Consider the following 18,614-nt stretch of genomic DNA (forward strand, 5'->3'; position numbering starts at 1 on the left):
TGTGAGTAGCAGTCTCTATCATACAGATTTTATTTGATGTAAGCAGCAATATTCAAATTTCTTGAGGATATTCATGCATGTAAAAATGTAGGTCATCTAAATACGGAAGTTATTTTCTTAATGTCTGAATGGTACTAGAGTACCAAATTAAATAAGGAAGATTCTTGTGGGTAGCTAGGTAGCTATAGCACTAAAGTGGTGATATTTTACCCATGTTTTCATAGGGGTAAAATATGGATATGCATTGAATCAAAAGAAACCAATAGGGCTTTGGTACCTTAAAGAGTCATTAAATATATGTGTGTGTGTGTGTGTGTGTGTGTGTGTGTGTGTGTGTGTGTCTCAGTCAGAAGACATGACAGTCTGGGCATCTATCTCTTAGCTGACTGAGCCTGTTCTTGGACACAAATAAAATTCTTACCCCTACACCAGTCTCTTCCAGGGATCTGATTCCACCAAGATACTTGTTACTGCAAAGGAGTGAGTGATTTGCAGCAGAAACCTAGGGCCTGGTGGGAACTAAGTTATAGCACAGCTCACATACATAGTACTTACCTAATTCCTGGTCAGTACTGTGAAGCAAGAAGTACACCCCCACTTCACAGATGGAAACACTGAACTTTACAGAAAGGAGTGTGTTCAGCTGTCAGGTTGTTTCATCTGAGTTCCAGAGGCAATGTGAATTTCACATGTTACTGTACATTGGGGCAACAGAAAATTTAAATGTGTCCATTGTCCTTATAAACTCACTTAACACTTAAATCAATGTGCATTGCTTTCTGATTTTATTTTATACTGTTACAAGCATAATCTATATCCTTTAGGATAAATTTGAGATAAGTGAGAGAAAAATCAATCACACATGGTGGTAACCACAGACCAGAAGAAGACCAGGGAGAAAAGACAGTAGTGTCTATTTCCATGACTACAACTTGGGAAGGACATGGGGACAGGCAGATCTAAAGATGAATGGCATGAAGGTACCAAATAATCAGATGAGTGGGCTAAATAGCAGAGTTTTATATGTACACAAATGCACTACGCAAAAAATACATATTTTTACAAAAATGGGCTGATGCCATACATGGAGTTCTGAAATCAGATTTTTAAAAATTATTTAACAATATACCATAAACTTCCATGCACTTAGGTGAGTTCACCCTACAGAAAGACAGAGCACTCTAGCTGGGTCAAAAGGCTGCTGGTAACAAGAGTGACACCTAAAGCAAAGTATCAGCTTAAGGTTAAAGCACATAGACTGGCAAGGCAAATGCCTGCCAGGGAAAGCAAGGGCAGCAGGATTCTCATCAGAGAAATCAGAATTCCAGGGCACAGGCTTTAAAGATAAGGAATATCATGTAAGCCCTTCTGGCCCCGACCTCCGCCCCTCACTCCCCTGACACCACGTTGGCCCCTTGGGGCAAACTGATCCTGCACATCTCTTTGCATCCAGTGGAAACCTCCCATTTTCTGCTTTTTCCTTAGCTCTTCCTGAGCCCTTGACATATCTCCACATTCTCTCACCATCTCCTCACTGCCCAAATGCCTCTCCTGAAGGTTCTCCTGACAGTCTTTGGGGGAATCCTCTGTCCCCCTGTCGGTTTTCCTTTTTGCTTTCCGGGGCACATAATCTTCAGCTGGGCGCTTTTCCGCAGCCTTGGGCTCACTCTCTGGCTTGCCCTGGGACTCTAGCTGACCCTCTTCCTGGGCTTTTCCCTCATCTTTCAACTTGCCCTGCTTTTCTTGTTTTTCCTCATCTGGTTGTCCCTCATCCTCTGCTTCTGCTTGCCCTTCGGCCTGGCGCTTTCTGTGTTCGGGATTCCTCTTTATGTGTGGCATTTCATCCTCCTCTGACTTTCCTTCATCTTCAGGCTCTACTTCATCATCTGCCTTTCCCTCGTTTTCGCTTTCCAGTTTTCCTTCATTTTCATTGTAGAGTTTTTCCATGTTCTGATGATATCTTTCTTGTTCCTGTCTTGGAGGATGGGGGTGGGGTGAGAGATAGAACAAAGAAGAAACAACAGACTGAGAACCCCAGACTGGAGGGGAATGCTGGCAACTATAGTAGTACCCCTCACCCTATCAAATTACACAACACACACAACACACAACACACACACACACACACACACACACACACACACATACACACACACACTTTTCCCTAAGAGGTGCCACCACCTTCTGTGATTTCAGTGATGGTGTGTAATTACAGGGACGGAGGAACAGTGGCCCCTCAAGCCTTACCTAAGACAATCTTGCAGCCCCCCGCACCCCCCTTCACTGACCTTCAATGATTCTAGACAGGTTTCTCCTCCTTTTCTTGCCTTGCAGAATTCTGCAGACCTGCAGGAGACAGGGGCTGGAGGTGTGTACCTAGTGGACTGGGCCCGAGGTGGGGGGTCTCATCCTTCCCCTGTCTCTTCCTGACCCTCTCCTTCTCCTTCTCCCTCTCCCTTTCCCAGCCGTCATTATTTCTCAGGCCTCTGGCATCAAACCAGGTCGCCCTGCAGACTGGTTTTATGCCCCCTTCCCTGCAGCCCTCCACCTGCCCCCCCCCCCCCCCGCCAATAGTGGCTCCGAGGCAGAAAGAGAGTGAGAGAGTGTGTGTGTGTGTATTGGGGGGAGCATTTGCAGAAAACGTCTGCGTTTCACTGTCGCACTGCGGGGGCGCCCCTCATCCTCTCAGGATGAAACATGGATGGGAAGCACAGAAGAGGGATGTCAAGGATGCACGGGACCCTGGTGGGGCCCCCTCCATACCACCTGCCCTCTTGCACTGAATCCCCACCCACCGGCCTCTAGGACCTCAGCCCCTGCCCCCTTCCTCCCCCTCCTCTCTCCCGCTTCTGATCCGGGTGGGTCCACCCCCGCCCCCTGGCTGGCCGCGGGCAGCGCACGCCTGTCACTGACCTGAAGCCCGGTGGCCTGCACCTGGTGGGGCTGGAGGAAGCCTGTTGGTCTGTGGCCCTCCTGCCGAAGGCGCTGCTGTGTGAGCTGGAAGCACTGGAGGGCTGGGAGCCCAGGAGCCCGGAGACCTGGGAACCTGGGAGCCTGGGAGCGACCAGGGACTAGGGACCAGGGACCAGCGACTGGACCAGACTGCAGGGCCGGCGGGCTGGAGGGCGTGGGGGCTGCTGCCCACGGCCTCGGCCGGTCACGTGAGCTCCGCGTCACCCAGCTCGCCCCCCCACCCCTCCCCTCCCCTGCTCTGCCCTCCCCTCAGCCCCTCCCTAAAGGACCGAGTCCAGGGACCTGGACCCTAACCCCATACTCCCCCACCGTCGCAGTGGACACCACCGCGGGGTGGAGGAGAAGCGAGGCTAGGAGGGGCGGGGTGGGGGGGAGAGGGGGGTGGCGGCCTAGAGCCCAGGCGGCACTTCCCGACCTCAGCTGCCTCACCTGAGGCCTGGGACTGGGGCTCCTGGCACCTCTGGGTGTGAGTGCAGCTCACAGGAAGGGCAGACGGCTAGAGCGGGGCTCTGGGCAATGAGCCCCACAACTTGTCTTCAAGGCAGGCTCTGCTTGCCTCTAGAATCTGATCAGGGTGCCTCCCCCAAGCTCAGTGGCCACCTTCAATAGAGGTGTCTGGGCCTTCTCTCTTCTCTGTCCATCAGCTCTCTTTCCCTGGGACATTTCTGTCATGTCACAGATGCTTTTCCCTCTCCTGAGCCTCAGATCTACTTTATGAATTATTTAACACACTTACCCAAATGTCCCCAAGCTGTCTTAGAAACCATATACAGTGATTTCCATGCACCTTTTTCATTCACCTATCTTCAGTTTTATAACTTACAATTAAATATTTGACCTGATCTTCTATAGAACGTCATACAGAAAAAAAATAATAACTCGAACAAACCTCAGGTGATGGCTTAACTGGAGATGAGGGAAGGGGCAGCAAAAGGTGCCTGCTGTACTATCACATGTGCTTTATGGCTCAGGTACTGTTATGTATGTCTGCAGTACTTAAGATAAGTACTGTAAATAAAATTGATTCTGATTTGTCTCTAATTCATTATTTATCCTAAAGTTCAGTTTTAGCTTGGGAGCCCTTCAACAAATGGATCCCAGGCAACCTGTAGAAAGATATGGTGGCGTCTTTTGTTGATGTTGGATAGGTAGTCAGAGAATAAGGAAAATGTTCACTTAGACACAGGAAATGGTCAGGGTCAGGCGACATCCCAACATAATGACCCTTTTCTTGGAGAATCTCCCAAGAAGGCACTTTTCCTTGCTACAACTATCTCCAGGAGAAATTCCACTGAAGACTTTGCCTCTGGTTAATGACAAGACACTGGAAGATACATATGCTCCTGAAAATGCACTTGCAGGACTCAGAGTTCAAAGACCCCACAATTAGGACTGGCCCTGCAAGTGTGATAACATTTCATTGTAGGTGATTTTGAGTACTACATATGTTAGGACAACTCTATTTTGTGTCCAGCAACCCCTTCCCCCACTCTCTGTTCCTCTGCCACTCACTCTCTCAGAACTCCACTGAAATGTATCTGTTGCTGACCTAATTAAAGTATGAAAAAAGGGAGGAAAATGCAGTACTGGAAAGACTTTGGTTATGAATATTCCAGGAAAGATGATATGTCAAATATGCTAGAGATTCTTAACAGTGTAAAACTTCAGTCAGTGAAAAGGTCAGAACAAGTTATAAAGACAAAACCAGTGGATGCTGTTGATAGCCTTTGCAGAAGATCTGAAAAAGAAGTTCTTCTACTGGTATCTAAGTGATAAAGTAATGGCATTTGAGAATCTGAAAAAGAAATTATCTTATTTGTTTTTAAGTGATAGCCAAGGTAAAGTTGAGAAAGAAATTCCAAATTATGAATCAGGAGATGCATGGGATTCAATGCTCATTTCAGGTTACTCATGCTGAAATCTACAGGAAAAATAAAGGCCTTAGTTGAAAATACTTCAAATTCCTAACAAGTAACAGCAAAATGAGAAAGACTATCTTGCTCTGTTGTACGCTCATTAAGGTTATGTTTGGCTTGCAGAAATGAACACTGTTATCAAATACCTGATTTTAATATTCAGTGGTCTCTTTAAGAATGATGTTGGGGAGTCGGGCATTAATGCATCAGTTTAAGCACACATAGTGAAAAGGAAGCTCAAGAACCTGTGCAATGATCCAGGTTCGAGCCTTTGGCTCCCCACCTGCAGAGAGGTTGCTTCACAAGCAGTGAATTAGGTCTGCAAGTGATATCTCTCTCCCTCTCTGTCTCCTCTCCCTTCTCAATTTCTCTCTGTCCTATCCAATAAAATAAAAAAATAGCCACAGGAGCAGTGGATTTGTAGTGCAGGGACTGAGCCCCAGCAACAACCTGGAGGCTAATAATAATAATAATATAATTAAACAATAAGAGAAACATTCTAATTTTATTTTTATGAGATCAGTTCTGTAGTTTCCATAGAATGTGCATTCTGATATGTAGTATTTTCACTTGTTATTAATTGTATGTTTCATGATTATAAGATTACAATGTAGAGTTCCACACCACACCTACCACCAAAGTTTAGTATACCCACCTCCCCACTTCCCCAAAGATAATCACAATAGTTCTCACAACTGTTACAGTTTCTTTTTGTTTGTTTGCTTTTGTTATTTTTTGCAATTTTATGTGAATAAGAGTTCTAGAGTTAACCATATGGTAGTTGTCTTTCATCCTTTTCCTTATTTCACTAGGTATAATCACCTCCAGTTTCACCCATTTTTGTCCCAAAGGACACAATGATACAGCATTTTAATTTATAGCTAGAATGTGAAATCATATAATTTTAGAATAGGCGACATTAGAGATGCTATCTTTTAATTTTCAAACACTGTATTTTCTGTATGGTTTAATTATAGATTGAATATGAAGCTAAAATTTTGATGGCTATATCACTGAGAGAACTAATTTGTTTTAGTAATCAGTGAATGCTGGGGCAGCTTTGATGTAATACAAGTTGTTGGTGTGAAATATTTAAGATTGGAATCTTTTTATTTTTAAATTGTTTTATTTTATTTATTTATTACTTGATAGTGACAGAGAGAAATTGAAGGAGAGATAGGGAAGGAAAGAGACAGAGGGGCACCTGCAGCCCTGCTTCACCACTCCTGAAGCTTTCCCCCTGCTGGTAGGGACCAGAGACTTGAACCTGGGTCCTTGCACAACGAAATGTGAAAGCTTAACCAGGTGCACCACTGCTTGACCCCTAAGATTAGAATATTCTAACCATGAGCAGAAGATATATCTTGAGATTCTTTGCCACATATTCTTGGAAATGTATTTCTGTAGGACAGCATAATATTCACTGCTGAAATTCCACATAGTATTCCTTTAAAAAGAAGTCTAGAAACATAAAAACTGCTTTCATCTGAGTGTCATACAATAATGAGCTAGAAAATTTAATTGTCTGACAGAGAGGAAGCCAAGTATTTAATATATATATATATATATATTTTAACACAAAGCCCAGAATGTATCACCATCATTCTCTTCTTTTAATAAATGACATAATAAAGATGATTTGCTGCTAAATTCATAATACATAAGGGAATATCAGTGTAATTGAATATAGATTTTTAATCTTGATTAATAAGTCAGCTTTGTAATAAAGCAGTGGATAGGTAAATGAACTTCCCATAAATCTCTTTTGGTCAGGATGTTGTTTTAAAGAATTACATCATTCAGCATAACTGTTATAAAGTGGAGAAATGTCTTTGACCTACAGTGTCTAAGGAATCTCTATTAGTGATCATTTTATAATACCTATGAATTTTATGATTTCTCTATATTTCTGTTAAGCTGCCAGAATCTCCTACTGACATAATTATTTGGGTTTGTTATTTAAATCTGGTAAAAAATAAAAAGTATGCTTCCTAATGGGGTTAAGAAATAGAATGGGTAGATTAACATTCACTTTTAAGTTATTGAAAATATGTCAGAAGCTATGAACCTTAACAAATATTAGTTTAGGAAATTTACATGGTTTGCTTTATCAACTTAATTTTTTAAATTTTATTTTATTAGTGATTTATTAATGATCAACAATATGGTGGAGTAAGAGGGGTACAATTCCATACAATTCCCACCACTAGAGTTCCATATCCCCTCCCCTCCATTGAAAGTTTCTCTCTTTTTATCCCTCTGGGAGTACGGAGCAAAAATCTTTATAGGGTGCAGAAGGTGTGAGGTCTGGCTTCTGTAATTGCTTCCCCAGTGGACATGGGCACTGACAGGTCTATGCATACTCCCAGCCTGTTTCTATCTTTTCCTAGTGGGGTTTGGCTCTGGGGAGATGGGGTTCCAGCACATATTGGTGAGGTTATATGCGCAGGGCAGTCAGATTAGTGTCATGGTAATATCTGCAACTTGGTGACCGAAAGGCATTACTATATAAAGAAGAATAAATTGCTTAATAATCGGGAAACTAAAGGTAAGAATATAGCAGATGAGATGTAGGGGATTTCATGTTGTATGAGGATAAGAGGTCTACTTTAGGTATATTCCAAGGGGCCCATGACTTTTCTTTTTTTTTTTTTTCTCCTGAGCCTGACACCTAACATGCAGATGGGCTAAAAGTATTGTCTGGAAAGATGGTGTCAGAGTCGAGAATAGGACTAGAAAGCTGCATCAAGGCAGAGAGTAGCTCCCAAATATGAGAAAAGTATATAAATCCCACAAACTGTAAACCCCGTAGATCTGACCTAGGACCCATGCTTATTCATATTCAGCACAGGAACCTGTGTAACCTCTGTATCCCTGTCAGTCTGAGCTCACATTTCATGGTCTTAACTAGGAACATCAACTTAAATTTTAACTGAGGCTAACACATATTGTTGACGTATGTTGCTTCTAGTTGTGTTATTCTGCTTAAAATTTATGCCTTTGCACCCCCATGAGCCTGGAAATTGGAGAAGATAGTTTCTCCAAACACACATGAGAAAGAAGAATCACACAACTCAGTAACAACAACAGCAAAAATAAAAATAAATAGCTGATGTGACAAATCTCCAAAGAAGACAAACAGATGCCCCACAGGTATACAAATATATATATATATATATATTTCAACACCTGTGATAATGACCTACATCAAAAACTTTGGAAATGAAAAGAGTTGAAAAAGTAATGCAAATTAAAACCACATTGAAAATCCATGTCAAACCTGTGAGAATGGGCTCCATCAACAAAACAAGAGGAACAAAGAGGATCACCTGAGAACACAAGATAAGACTAGGATCACTCCAGGAACCCACCAAGTCACAGGTTAGTGCAAACACGGGTGTCTCATGGACATAGAGAGGCTTAAGGAGAGATTCCTGGGGCTAAAACTCATATGTACTCAGGAATGGCTGGTACTAGAACAGCAGTTTGCCATTTGATGCACCATCTCCAGTCTGAGTTTTATCAACAACAACAACAACCAAAAAAAAAAAAAAACTGATGAAGGGAGATCACCTAAACTTCAAAAATTTGCAACTGAAGGTCTCCATTGGTGTTGCCACTCAGGGACTGAAACAGCAGCAAGGAAGCCTTATACTGACATCATGGGGCAGAGAACTAGCCTGGTGACTCATGCGAAAATCTACCCTGTGGTCCAGAAGTGTGGCTATATAGTAGGAGCCTTTTCACGTCGTTCTGATAAATTAGGAAAAAAGGTGAATAATTCCCTCAGAAATCAGGATTTATTCAGAAACACAGGACCATAGAGCAGTTTGGCTTGGCTCTGGCTGATGGTAGAACAGGGATTGGGCCCAGGGCTTTGGGTGCTCAGGGTATGGGAGTCTCTTTGCATAATCAGTGTGCTGTCTATACCCCACCCTGTTTTATCTCTTGGTCAGGAGTGAGTGATTAAGCTAAAAAATCTACTTAGGGTTAAAAGCCCCCAGACTCCCATAGTCTTCAGGGAAGTTAAATAACATAGGAAGGTTTAACAGCCATTGTGCTTCACCTCAGGGATTGTGAAACAACTGTTAATTTCCACAACTGTGAACTCTTAAGTATTTTACTTAAATACAAGTCAATCCATGCAAGTATGATTAGTGAATTGAAAAGTAGTGAGAGGGGGACCTCATAACACACCACATACAATGGTTCAACCAGAAGAAACACGGGAAAAATGAAGCAGGACAAGAAGAACATAAGAACAAGGACACCATCCAAACACCAATTGATGCAATAGTTATAGGAATGAGGAAAGTTTTTGAAAATAATATCATCAGAAATGGGTAAACAAAATATGAGACAGAAACACTAATTATCTCGAGGTAGAGAATTGACAGCAGAAATAGCTGAGCTAAGAGTACAACTAGCCAAACAAGCTAATACAGTATCTCAACAGGGTAAAAATAGTTGAGCTACATCAAACAACAGAGGGAATAGAGGACAGGATGAGACAGAAAACAGAATTAGCAAGATCGTGGATGAATTAGAGAGTTGTGGGTCTAAACAAGGAAGACAACTGGAGACCAAGGTCTGATTATGAGAGTCTTTATTACTCCACTGGGCCTGGCTGGGAACTGCCTCTCCAGGAATGAAGGAGAGCAGCAGTGACCCTTGTTACACAACTAGTTATATAGGCAAAGATCACAACTTCCGCAAGCAAACAGGGTACAGAAGCTTATATAGGCAGTTAATTTTAGAACTCTAATTAATTTTAGATCTCCCCTTTTTTGACCCTCCACACCTTATTTTCAGAGAAATCTACATTCACTACTTCCTGTTTCTTCAAGTACTGGAAGTCTAGTGGAGCATGAACTTTCTTGGAACTGACTGATACTGGCAGGGTCATTTGGGGAGCAGGCAAGATTGTGCTCCTCAGGTCAAGACCTTACAAGAGAAAACTAAGAATAGGGGATCTTCCAGTGGAGGGAATGGGCTATGGCACACTGGTGGTGGGAATTGTATGAATGGTATCCCTCTTATCCCACACTCTTGTTGACCATTATTAAGTTATAAATAATAAATAAAAAAGAAGAAGCTGAAAAGTAAAACACAAAGCAGAACTTGGACTATGTTTGGTGGATTGCACCAAAGTAAAGGACTCTGGGGTTGGGGGGCAGTGGGCGAGCATTTAGGAACATGATGTCAGAAGACCTAGAGGGGATTGAATTGTTATATGGACAACTGAGAAATGTTATACATGTACAAAATACTGTATTTTTGTTACTATATATTTTCTTTTCTTAATATTTCTTTATTTATTCCCTTTTGTTCCCCTTGCTGTTTTATTGTTGTAGTTATTGTTGTTGTTATTGATGTTGTCATTGTTGGATAGAAAAGACAGAAATGGAGAGAGGAGGGGAAGATAGAGAGGTGGAGAGAAAGATAGACACCTGCAGACCTACTTCACCACCTGTTAAAGTGTTGTGATGAACGAGGGCATCATTGTGTAATTTCAGATCTTAGGAAAAAGGTTTCAGTTTTTTTTTACTACTGAGCACAATCCTAGTAGTATATCTGTCATATATAATGTTTATTATATTGAGGAGCAGTCTTCAATTCCCAGTTTATTAAGGGCTTTAATCAGAAATTTATGTTGAAACTTGTAGAACACATTTTCATCATCTACTCATATGGTCATATTGGAGAACACTCTGGAGAACCCTCACAAGGTTAGAAATGGACCTTCCTTATGATCCAAGAATTCTTCTTCTAGGGACCCAATCACACCCACCTCAAAAGATATGTGCACACCCATGTTCATAGCAGCACAATTTGTAATAGCAAAAATCTGGAAACAACACAGGTGCCCTAAAACAGATGAGTGGCTCACAAAGTTGTGTTATATATGCACAATGGAATACTATTCAGCTATTAAGAATTATGAATCTACTGTCTTTGACCCATCTTGGATGGACCTATAAGGAATTATGTTAAGTGAGATAAGCCAGAGAGATAAAGATGAATATATCATGATCCTACTCATAAACAGAAGTTGAGAAAGAAGAACAGAAAGGGAAATGTGAAGCAGAATTTGACTGAGTTTGGAGTATTGCACCAAAGTAAAAAACTCATAGGGAGGGGAGGGTGGATTTTCAGCTCTTTAAAATAAATATTTATTTAATTTCTACCAGAACATTACTCAGTTCTGACATATGGTCGCAGAGGATTGAACTTGGGTCCTCAGAACCTCAGACAAGAAAGTCTGTGTGCATAACCATTACACTATCTATCACAGCCTTTTATTCTTTTTTTCTTGATGTCCTGTGTTGTGTTGATTAATTTATATATACTAAAACATCACTGCATCCCTGGGAAAATATCATTTGGTCTTGATGAATTCGCTTCTTGATGTGTTGTTGGATACAATTAGTCAAAATTTTGTTGGTGATTTTTTTGTATTATTATTATGGATATGTTTGGTGTGTGTGTGTGTGTGTGTGTGTGTGTGTGTGTGATGTGTGTGTTTATGTTACCATAGCTCTATGTGCTCTGGTTTATAATGGTGTGCTGGGGACTGAATCTGGGACTTCGTAGTTTAGGGCACGAAGTCGTCTGCATAACCATTATGCTATCTCCTCAGGAAAATATATTTTTTGTACTATTGTGTTTTTTGGATCAGAATTGTATTGGCCTCATTGCCTATATTTGGAAATGTTCTAACCTTTCTATTTTTGGAATAATTTGAGTAGGATGGATGCAAGTTCTTCCTTGAAAGTTTTACATAACTCATTAATAAAGTCATATTGACATGGGTTTTTTTTTTATCTTATAAGACTTTTGATTATCAGTTCAACTTCTGCCACATAGATCAATTTGTTCAGACAATCTAGCTATTCCTGGGTCATTCCTGGGAGTTGGTGTGATTATAAGAATGAGTATATTGCATTTAGGTGGTTCAATTTGTTTGCATCAAGAAGCTCATAATATCACATAATCTTGAATTTCTGTCTTATAAGTTGTAATTTTACATTTATCATTTGAGACTTTTTATTGTGCCTTTTTCTGTTGATATACTTAGTGAAGCATTCATCTATTTTAATTAACCTTACAAAAACAAGGTTTGGTTTCTTTAGTACTTTGTATAGCTTTTTTACTCTTACTTCATTTTGTTCCACTCTGATATTCCATAGTGATTCTCTCTATTTCTTCATTTTTGTCTTCTATGAGTCTCTGTCTCACATTTTATCTTGTTTTGTGGTTAGCATGAGTTTGCAAGACAATGCATTCGTGAATGTTAATTTGTTTAACACTTTGATTATATTGTTCCACTCCCTTGGCCTTCAGTTTTTCTGCTGACAAGTCTTACAATGATGCCATTATGTATAACTTTATTTTGTTATCTGGCAGCTTCCAGTATCTTTCTTTGTCCTTGATTTTTGAGAATTTTGTGATGGCGTGGGTTAGTGTAAGTGACTTTTTATTAAAAGTGTGGTTGTTTTCTCTGCTTCCATGTCAGTGGCCAGTCCCAGCAGGTTATTAGAGTATCCTGAAAGGTGAGGAGTGTCAGCGCAGAATGAAGAAGAACGAGAGACGAGTGAGTTGATGCTGAATCAAGCTCAAGCAGACATCTCTGTCATACTCAAGCAGAACTTTATTTTTATGGTCTCATAAGGCTTAAACCATTAAAACAAAAATCACTAAGGTATAGATTATTAAAACAAAAATCACCAAGGCTTTGGTCACTAATACAAAAGTCACCAAGGCTTTGATTATTAATACAAAAATCACCAAATAAGAACAGCACAGGCAGGGAACACCTCCTACTTTGTGTAACATTCGCATTCCAGGGGCACTTTTCTCCCTAGAGAACACATCACAGTTTCTATGTCTTTTGTTACTCTTGTAACTGTGTGCTAGGCAAATGTCCTATTGATTAAGACTAATATTCTACCTGTATGTTTATGCCATCCTCCTGTCCCTATGCATCAGAAGCCATGGTTCATAGAAAGTTCAAGCTTGTTATGTTTCTAAGGGCCTTAAACAAATTGAACAGCCCAGTTTTCATAAAATCTGTTCCGTTGTTTGATCAAGGAATTTTGTTTTGTTCCTTACTGAGAAAGCATCAAGGTGGTTCTGACCTGGCCAGCTTCTCCATAAAGTTAAACTCTCTAACTGGAATCCATCTTTTGTGTGTGCTCACTATGTGACCTAAGTTCTCCTGTACTATTCCTGTATAAGGAAGTGGAAGCATAGTGGTGGGTGGTAGATTAAAAGGCCCATTGTTTCTATGTGGGTACCTTAACATTCTATTAATTATGCTATGTAAGGTGGCCCCTCCACTGTGGGAACCACCAATCTTTCTGTATATTTTAGAGGGAATACTAAAGGAAGTGACATAGATAAAAGGAAAAATATTTTTTCCTCTTGGAGTCTTCTAAAAAATTCTGCATTACTGGTATTGTTTGTTCCATTATGATCAATCTTACAGAGTGCAGTGCAGGTTTTGTCATTACTTTTGTTATTGGTCAGGCTCTGAGCCTGGACACAGGTAAAGATTGTCAAGAATACACAAAGTTTAATCCCAAGCCCTATTCATAGCAAAAACAGGATGGTTTCAGTTTGGCCTGGAAAGTGCTAAACTCCCTAGTAAGCTGGTACTGTGTCAAGAAGCTCACAGGGAGGCGCCTGCGTCAATTCCTAAATGTCTATATTCTAGCTATTTTTTCCCTTTATTGAGGGGATTAATGGTTTACAGTCAATAGTAAGATACAGTAGTTCATACATGTTTAACATTTCTCAGTTTTCCACAAAACAGTTCAACTCCCTCTAGGTCCTCCTCTACCATCATGTTATAGGACCTGAACCCTCCTCTCCACCCCAGAGTCTTTTACTTGGGTGCAATACACCAACTCAGGTCCAAGATCTGCTTTGTGTTTTCCTTTCTGTTCTTATTTTTCTTTCTTTCTTTCTTTCTTTCTTTCTTTCTTTCTTTCTTTCTTTCTTTCTTTCTTTCTTTCTTTCTTCCCTTTTGTTGCCCTTGTTGTTTTATTGTTGTAGTTACTGATGTCGTCATTGTTGGATAGGACAGAGAGAAATGGAGACAGGAGGGAAAGACAGAGAAGGGGAGAGAAAGACAGACACCTGCAGACCTGCTTTACCGCCTGTGAAGCTACTCCCCTGCAGGTGGGGAGCCGGGGGCTCAAACCAGGATCCTTACTCCGGTCCTTGTGCTTTGCACCACCTGCGCTTAACCCACCGAGCCACCGCCCGGGTCCCCTGTTCTTATTTTTCAACTTCTGTCTATGAGTGAGATCATCTCAAATTCATCCTCCTCTTTCTGATTTATCTCACTTATTCTAGCTATTTTAAGAGAGAATTGAAAGACCCTGGGGGCAAAATATATTTTAAAAATTATATAAAAAAGAAAGATCCTTATTGAAAACAACAGGATATTCTTAGAGAAATACAGGTACATAAAGAAATGGAAGAATATCTCCTGTTCATGGATTCAAAGAATTGATATTGTCAAAATAACCATTCAGCCTAAAGCAACTGCTAGATTTAAGGCAATTTATTTGTTTATTATTTTAATTTATTTTTATTATCTTTATTTATTGGATAGAGACAGTCAGAAATAGAGAGGGAAGGGGGTGATATGGAGAGAAACAGAGAGACACCTGCAGCCCTGCTTCACCACTTGCAAAGCTTTCCTTCTGCAGGTGGGGACCGGGGGCTTGAACCTGGGTCCTTGCACATTCTTTTTTTTAAAATTTTATTTATTTATTTATTTATTTATTTATTTATTCAAAGGGAGACATTAACAAAACTGTAAGATAGGAGGGGTACAACTCCACACAGTTACCACCACCAGATTTCTATATCCCATCCCCTCCCCTGATAGTTTTCCCATTCTTTATCCCTCTGGGAGTATGGACCCAAGGTCATTGTGGGTTGCAGAAGGTGGAAGGTCTGGCTTCTGTAATTGCTTCCCCACTGAACATGGGCATTGACATGGGTTGTCCATACTCCCAGTCTGCCTCTCTCTTTCCCTAGTAGAGTGGGTCTCTGGGGAATCGGAGCTCCAGGACACATTGGTGGGGTTGTCTGTCCAAGGAAGTCTTATTGACATCATGCTGGCACCTGGAACCCGGTGGCTGAAAAGAGAGTTAACATATAAAGCCAAACAAATTGCTGAACAATTATGGACCTAAAGGCTGGAATAGTGCAGATGAAGTGTTGTGGGGGGGTGTACTTTTGCTTTCAGGTATATATTTTGCCCTAGTTTATGGATACATGTGAACATATGTTCTATCTCAGGGGACCTGATCTTTATCTAGGTTTTGGGACTTTTTTAGGAAGTGAACTACCTGGAATGGAATTAGAGAATACTATGAAAGGAAAGGTCTCACCCTAGTAATGAAGCTGAAGGGTTGTCATTCCACACCTGAAGTTTTTGGACACAGTCTGAAGTGAAGCATCCTTGTACATTCTAACAAGTGCGCTCAACCAGTTACACCACCACCTGGCCCCCGATTTAAGGCAATTTATACCAACATTTCACTAGCAGTCTTCAAGGAAATTGAGGGTAGAATCCTAAAAGTTGTGTGGAAACAAAATACCACAAATAACCAAAGCAATTTTAAGATACAATAAATAAATAGAGGTGCCATCCTCCCTGACTTTAAACTATTCTACAAATAACAAATGATGACAAGGATGTAGAGAAAAAGAAACTCTGGTACACTGTTGGTATTAATAAAAACTGGTTCAGCCCTTGGTGAAAACAGTCCTTAATAAATTAGAATGCAAATACTTTATGATCCACCAATATCATTTCTAGAAAATATTCAGCAAGACACTTATTCAGAAGGATATACACATGCCTTCACTATTCAATAGTATACACTATTGTAGCAACCCAAATGATCATCTACAGATAACTGGGTAAAGAAACTTTCTGGTATATATTCAATGAGATACTACTCTGCAATTAATTATGAAGATGAAATTATATCATTCATAACACAGTGGATTAGGCTGGGTATGATTATGCCATGTGAAATATGTAAAGATGTATAAGACAACTATGAGATGCTTTCACTCATATGTGGAATATAGACAACTAAAGAAAACAAACTTACCAAAAGAATTAACCAAACTACATCTTAGAGCCTGTTAGAATGATAGGGGTTGCCAAAGGGGAGGGGGCACGTACTATTTTTAAAATAATACTGGGGGGAGGGGCACTGAATTGTGATGGTAGTTGCAGTGACTTACACAGTCATTTCAGGGTGTGAAACCATATCTCTGAAATCTTATGATTTTGAAAGCCAATGTAAAGCACTAATAAAATATTTTTAAAGAAACAAAAACGTGGGAGCCAGGCAGTGCCTCACCTGGTTGAAAGTATATGTTATGATACTCAAGGAACCAGGTACAAGGCCCTGGGCCCCATCATCTGCAGGGGGGGAAGCTTTGCAAGCAGTAAAGCAATGTCACAGATGTCTCTCTTTCTCTCTCTATTTCTCTCTCCCCTTCCTCTCAATTTCTTGCTGTCACTATCCTACAAATACATAAATATGATATTAAAATTTTAAATGAAGTTAATATTGTTCTGAATACTATGACACCAAGTCTGCAAAATTCTTATTTGTATTAAAGCAATCCCACTTCCAGACACCCCCACCCGCCAAATCTCCATTGCCTTCATTGAGTTTTCTTCCTTTACTGTAGATTTATGTAGAGATACAGTTGCTCCCACCCCCAGAAATGGTGTTCATCTTTCATTACTCCACCTTTAGAAGGCATGGTAAACATTCTTTCATGGTAGACATGTCTGTAGCTTAGCAGAAAACCCTGACCTATTCCAATCTTTCCTTAAACCTGCCTGAGCTACTAAAATTCTACTGCCACCTGGTGTTCATTATATGCAATTTTTGAAGCACTCTATATTTCATTTTTACACTTTTTCTTTTGCCAGAGTTAAATAGAATCATTCTGTACATAAATTTATGACTGGGTTTTAATGAAAGTTGTGGTTTTAATTTACCTGTAGATAAATTTGATGATTGGATAGAAGGATAGAAGGAGGGACTGTGGCCAAAACTTTTCACACAGAAATTTCCTGAACTCTGGGTGATCAAGATGGCATTATCAGTATACAGGGATAGTTACGAATGCTAGAAAGTATAGCCTCTTACAGGGCTAAAAAAGGAAAGGTACAGGTGAGAAAAAAGTTATTTTAATTTTTATCTTTTAAAAATAGCTAGAGAGCTATATAAGCAAAAATATGATATAATATTAGGTTGTTTTTGAACTCATGACCATCTTTACACTTTAATAATATGTGTCTATGATAACATTTTTTTAAATGTTTATTTATAAAAATGAATCACTGACAAAAACATAAGATAAGAGGGGTAGGGTACAACTCCACTCAGTTCCCACCACCAGAACTCCCTATCACATCCTCTCCCCTGATAGCTTTCCTATTCTTTAACCCTTTGGGAGTATAGACCCAGAGTCATTACGGGGTGCAGAAGGAGGAATGTCTGGCTTCTATAATTGCTTCCCCCATGAACATGGGCGTTGGCAGGTCGATTCATACCCCCAGCCTCTCTCTCTCTCTCTCTCTCTCTTTTCCTAGTAGGGCGGGGCTATGGAGAAGCGGGGGTCCAGGACACATTGGTGGGGTGGTCTGTCCAGGGAAGTCCAGTTGGTATCATCTTAGCATCTGGAACATGGTGGCTGAAAAAAGAGTTAACATAGAAAGCCAAACAAATTGTTGACTACTCATGAACCTAAAGGCTGGAATAGTTCATATGAAGAGTTGGAGGGGTCTCAATTTTGTAGATAGTTAGTAGTCCTATTTTAGTTATATTCCAAATGGCCCATGACTATACTAGTTACTTTTCCCCCCTAATCCTGACATCTGATATACGGGTGGATCCAAGTTATTGTCTGGGGAGGTGATGTCATGGTTGGAAATTATAACATTTTTAACCACTTTACAACAGGAGGGATTAAAAGTACTGTTAAGGAAGAAACTCTATTTTGTACCTCACTAAGAAACACTGCAGTTTCATGAGAACAACCAGGTAAATGACAGCAGTATGGACCAGCAGGCACATCTTGGTTAAAGAATGAAAGAGGACCCAGATAGCCAATATTCACCTTCTTTCTGCATATCCTGCATGATCCCAGTGGAGAAAGAACACTGAATATCACGTGGCTTATCAGGATGGACTCTTAATCATGGGAGTCTTGCATGTACATGGATGGGTGGAGGCCATGTAAGAGGGGAAAAATAATGGGGAATGATTAAAGAAGGTTATAACCTTTGCAAACATTAGCCAGTGGATTTTTTTTTAAATATAGTCCGAGATTTTACATTTTCTTACAAGTAATGTGCACTATTTATTTGGGGTGTATATAACTTTTAGGCTCTTTGTAAAAATAATTATTATATCCTTAATAACATTAACTCTTCCAAATCCAGGAATACTGGATGTGGTTCCATTTATTTGGGTTTCTTTCTTTCTTTTTTTTTTTATTTAAAAAGGGAGGCCTTAACAGAACCGTAGGATAAGAGAGTTACAACTCCACACAATTCAAACCACCAGATCTCTATATCCCATCCCTTCCCCTGATAGCTTTCCCATTCTTTATCAATTTGGGTTTCTTTAAACTTTTTCTGAGTAATGCTTTTTTGCTTTCAGTGTATAA

At 40.3% G+C, this 18,614-nt stretch overlaps 1 protein-coding gene across 3 annotated transcripts in view; it reads right to left on the reverse strand.

The window, feature by feature from the left end:
• Nucleotides 1-762: 762 nt before the first annotated feature.
• Nucleotides 763-18,614, reverse strand: part of TCEAL6 (transcription elongation factor A like 6) — a 444,729-nt gene continuing 426,877 nt past the window's right edge. The window contains exons 1-2 of one of the 3 annotated variants that reach the window (XM_016194582.2): nucleotides 2,289-2,350; nucleotides 763-1,975 (exon numbers count right to left, since the gene is read on the reverse strand). In XM_016194582.2, the coding sequence (XP_016050068.2) occupies nucleotides 1,339-1,947 (609 nt within the window). In that variant the 5' untranslated portion in view covers nucleotides 1,948-1,975; nucleotides 2,289-2,350 and the 3' untranslated portion in view covers nucleotides 763-1,338. Of the gene's footprint in view, nucleotides 1,976-2,288; nucleotides 2,351-18,614 lie in introns of those variants that run through there. The other 2 variants (XM_007537663.3, XM_060183463.1) reach the window with 2 other exon arrangements.

This window comes from Erinaceus europaeus, chromosome X, assembly GCF_950295315.1.
Source record: "Erinaceus europaeus chromosome X, mEriEur2.1, whole genome shotgun sequence".
Lineage (NCBI taxonomy): Eukaryota > Metazoa > Chordata > Mammalia > Eulipotyphla > Erinaceidae > Erinaceus > Erinaceus europaeus.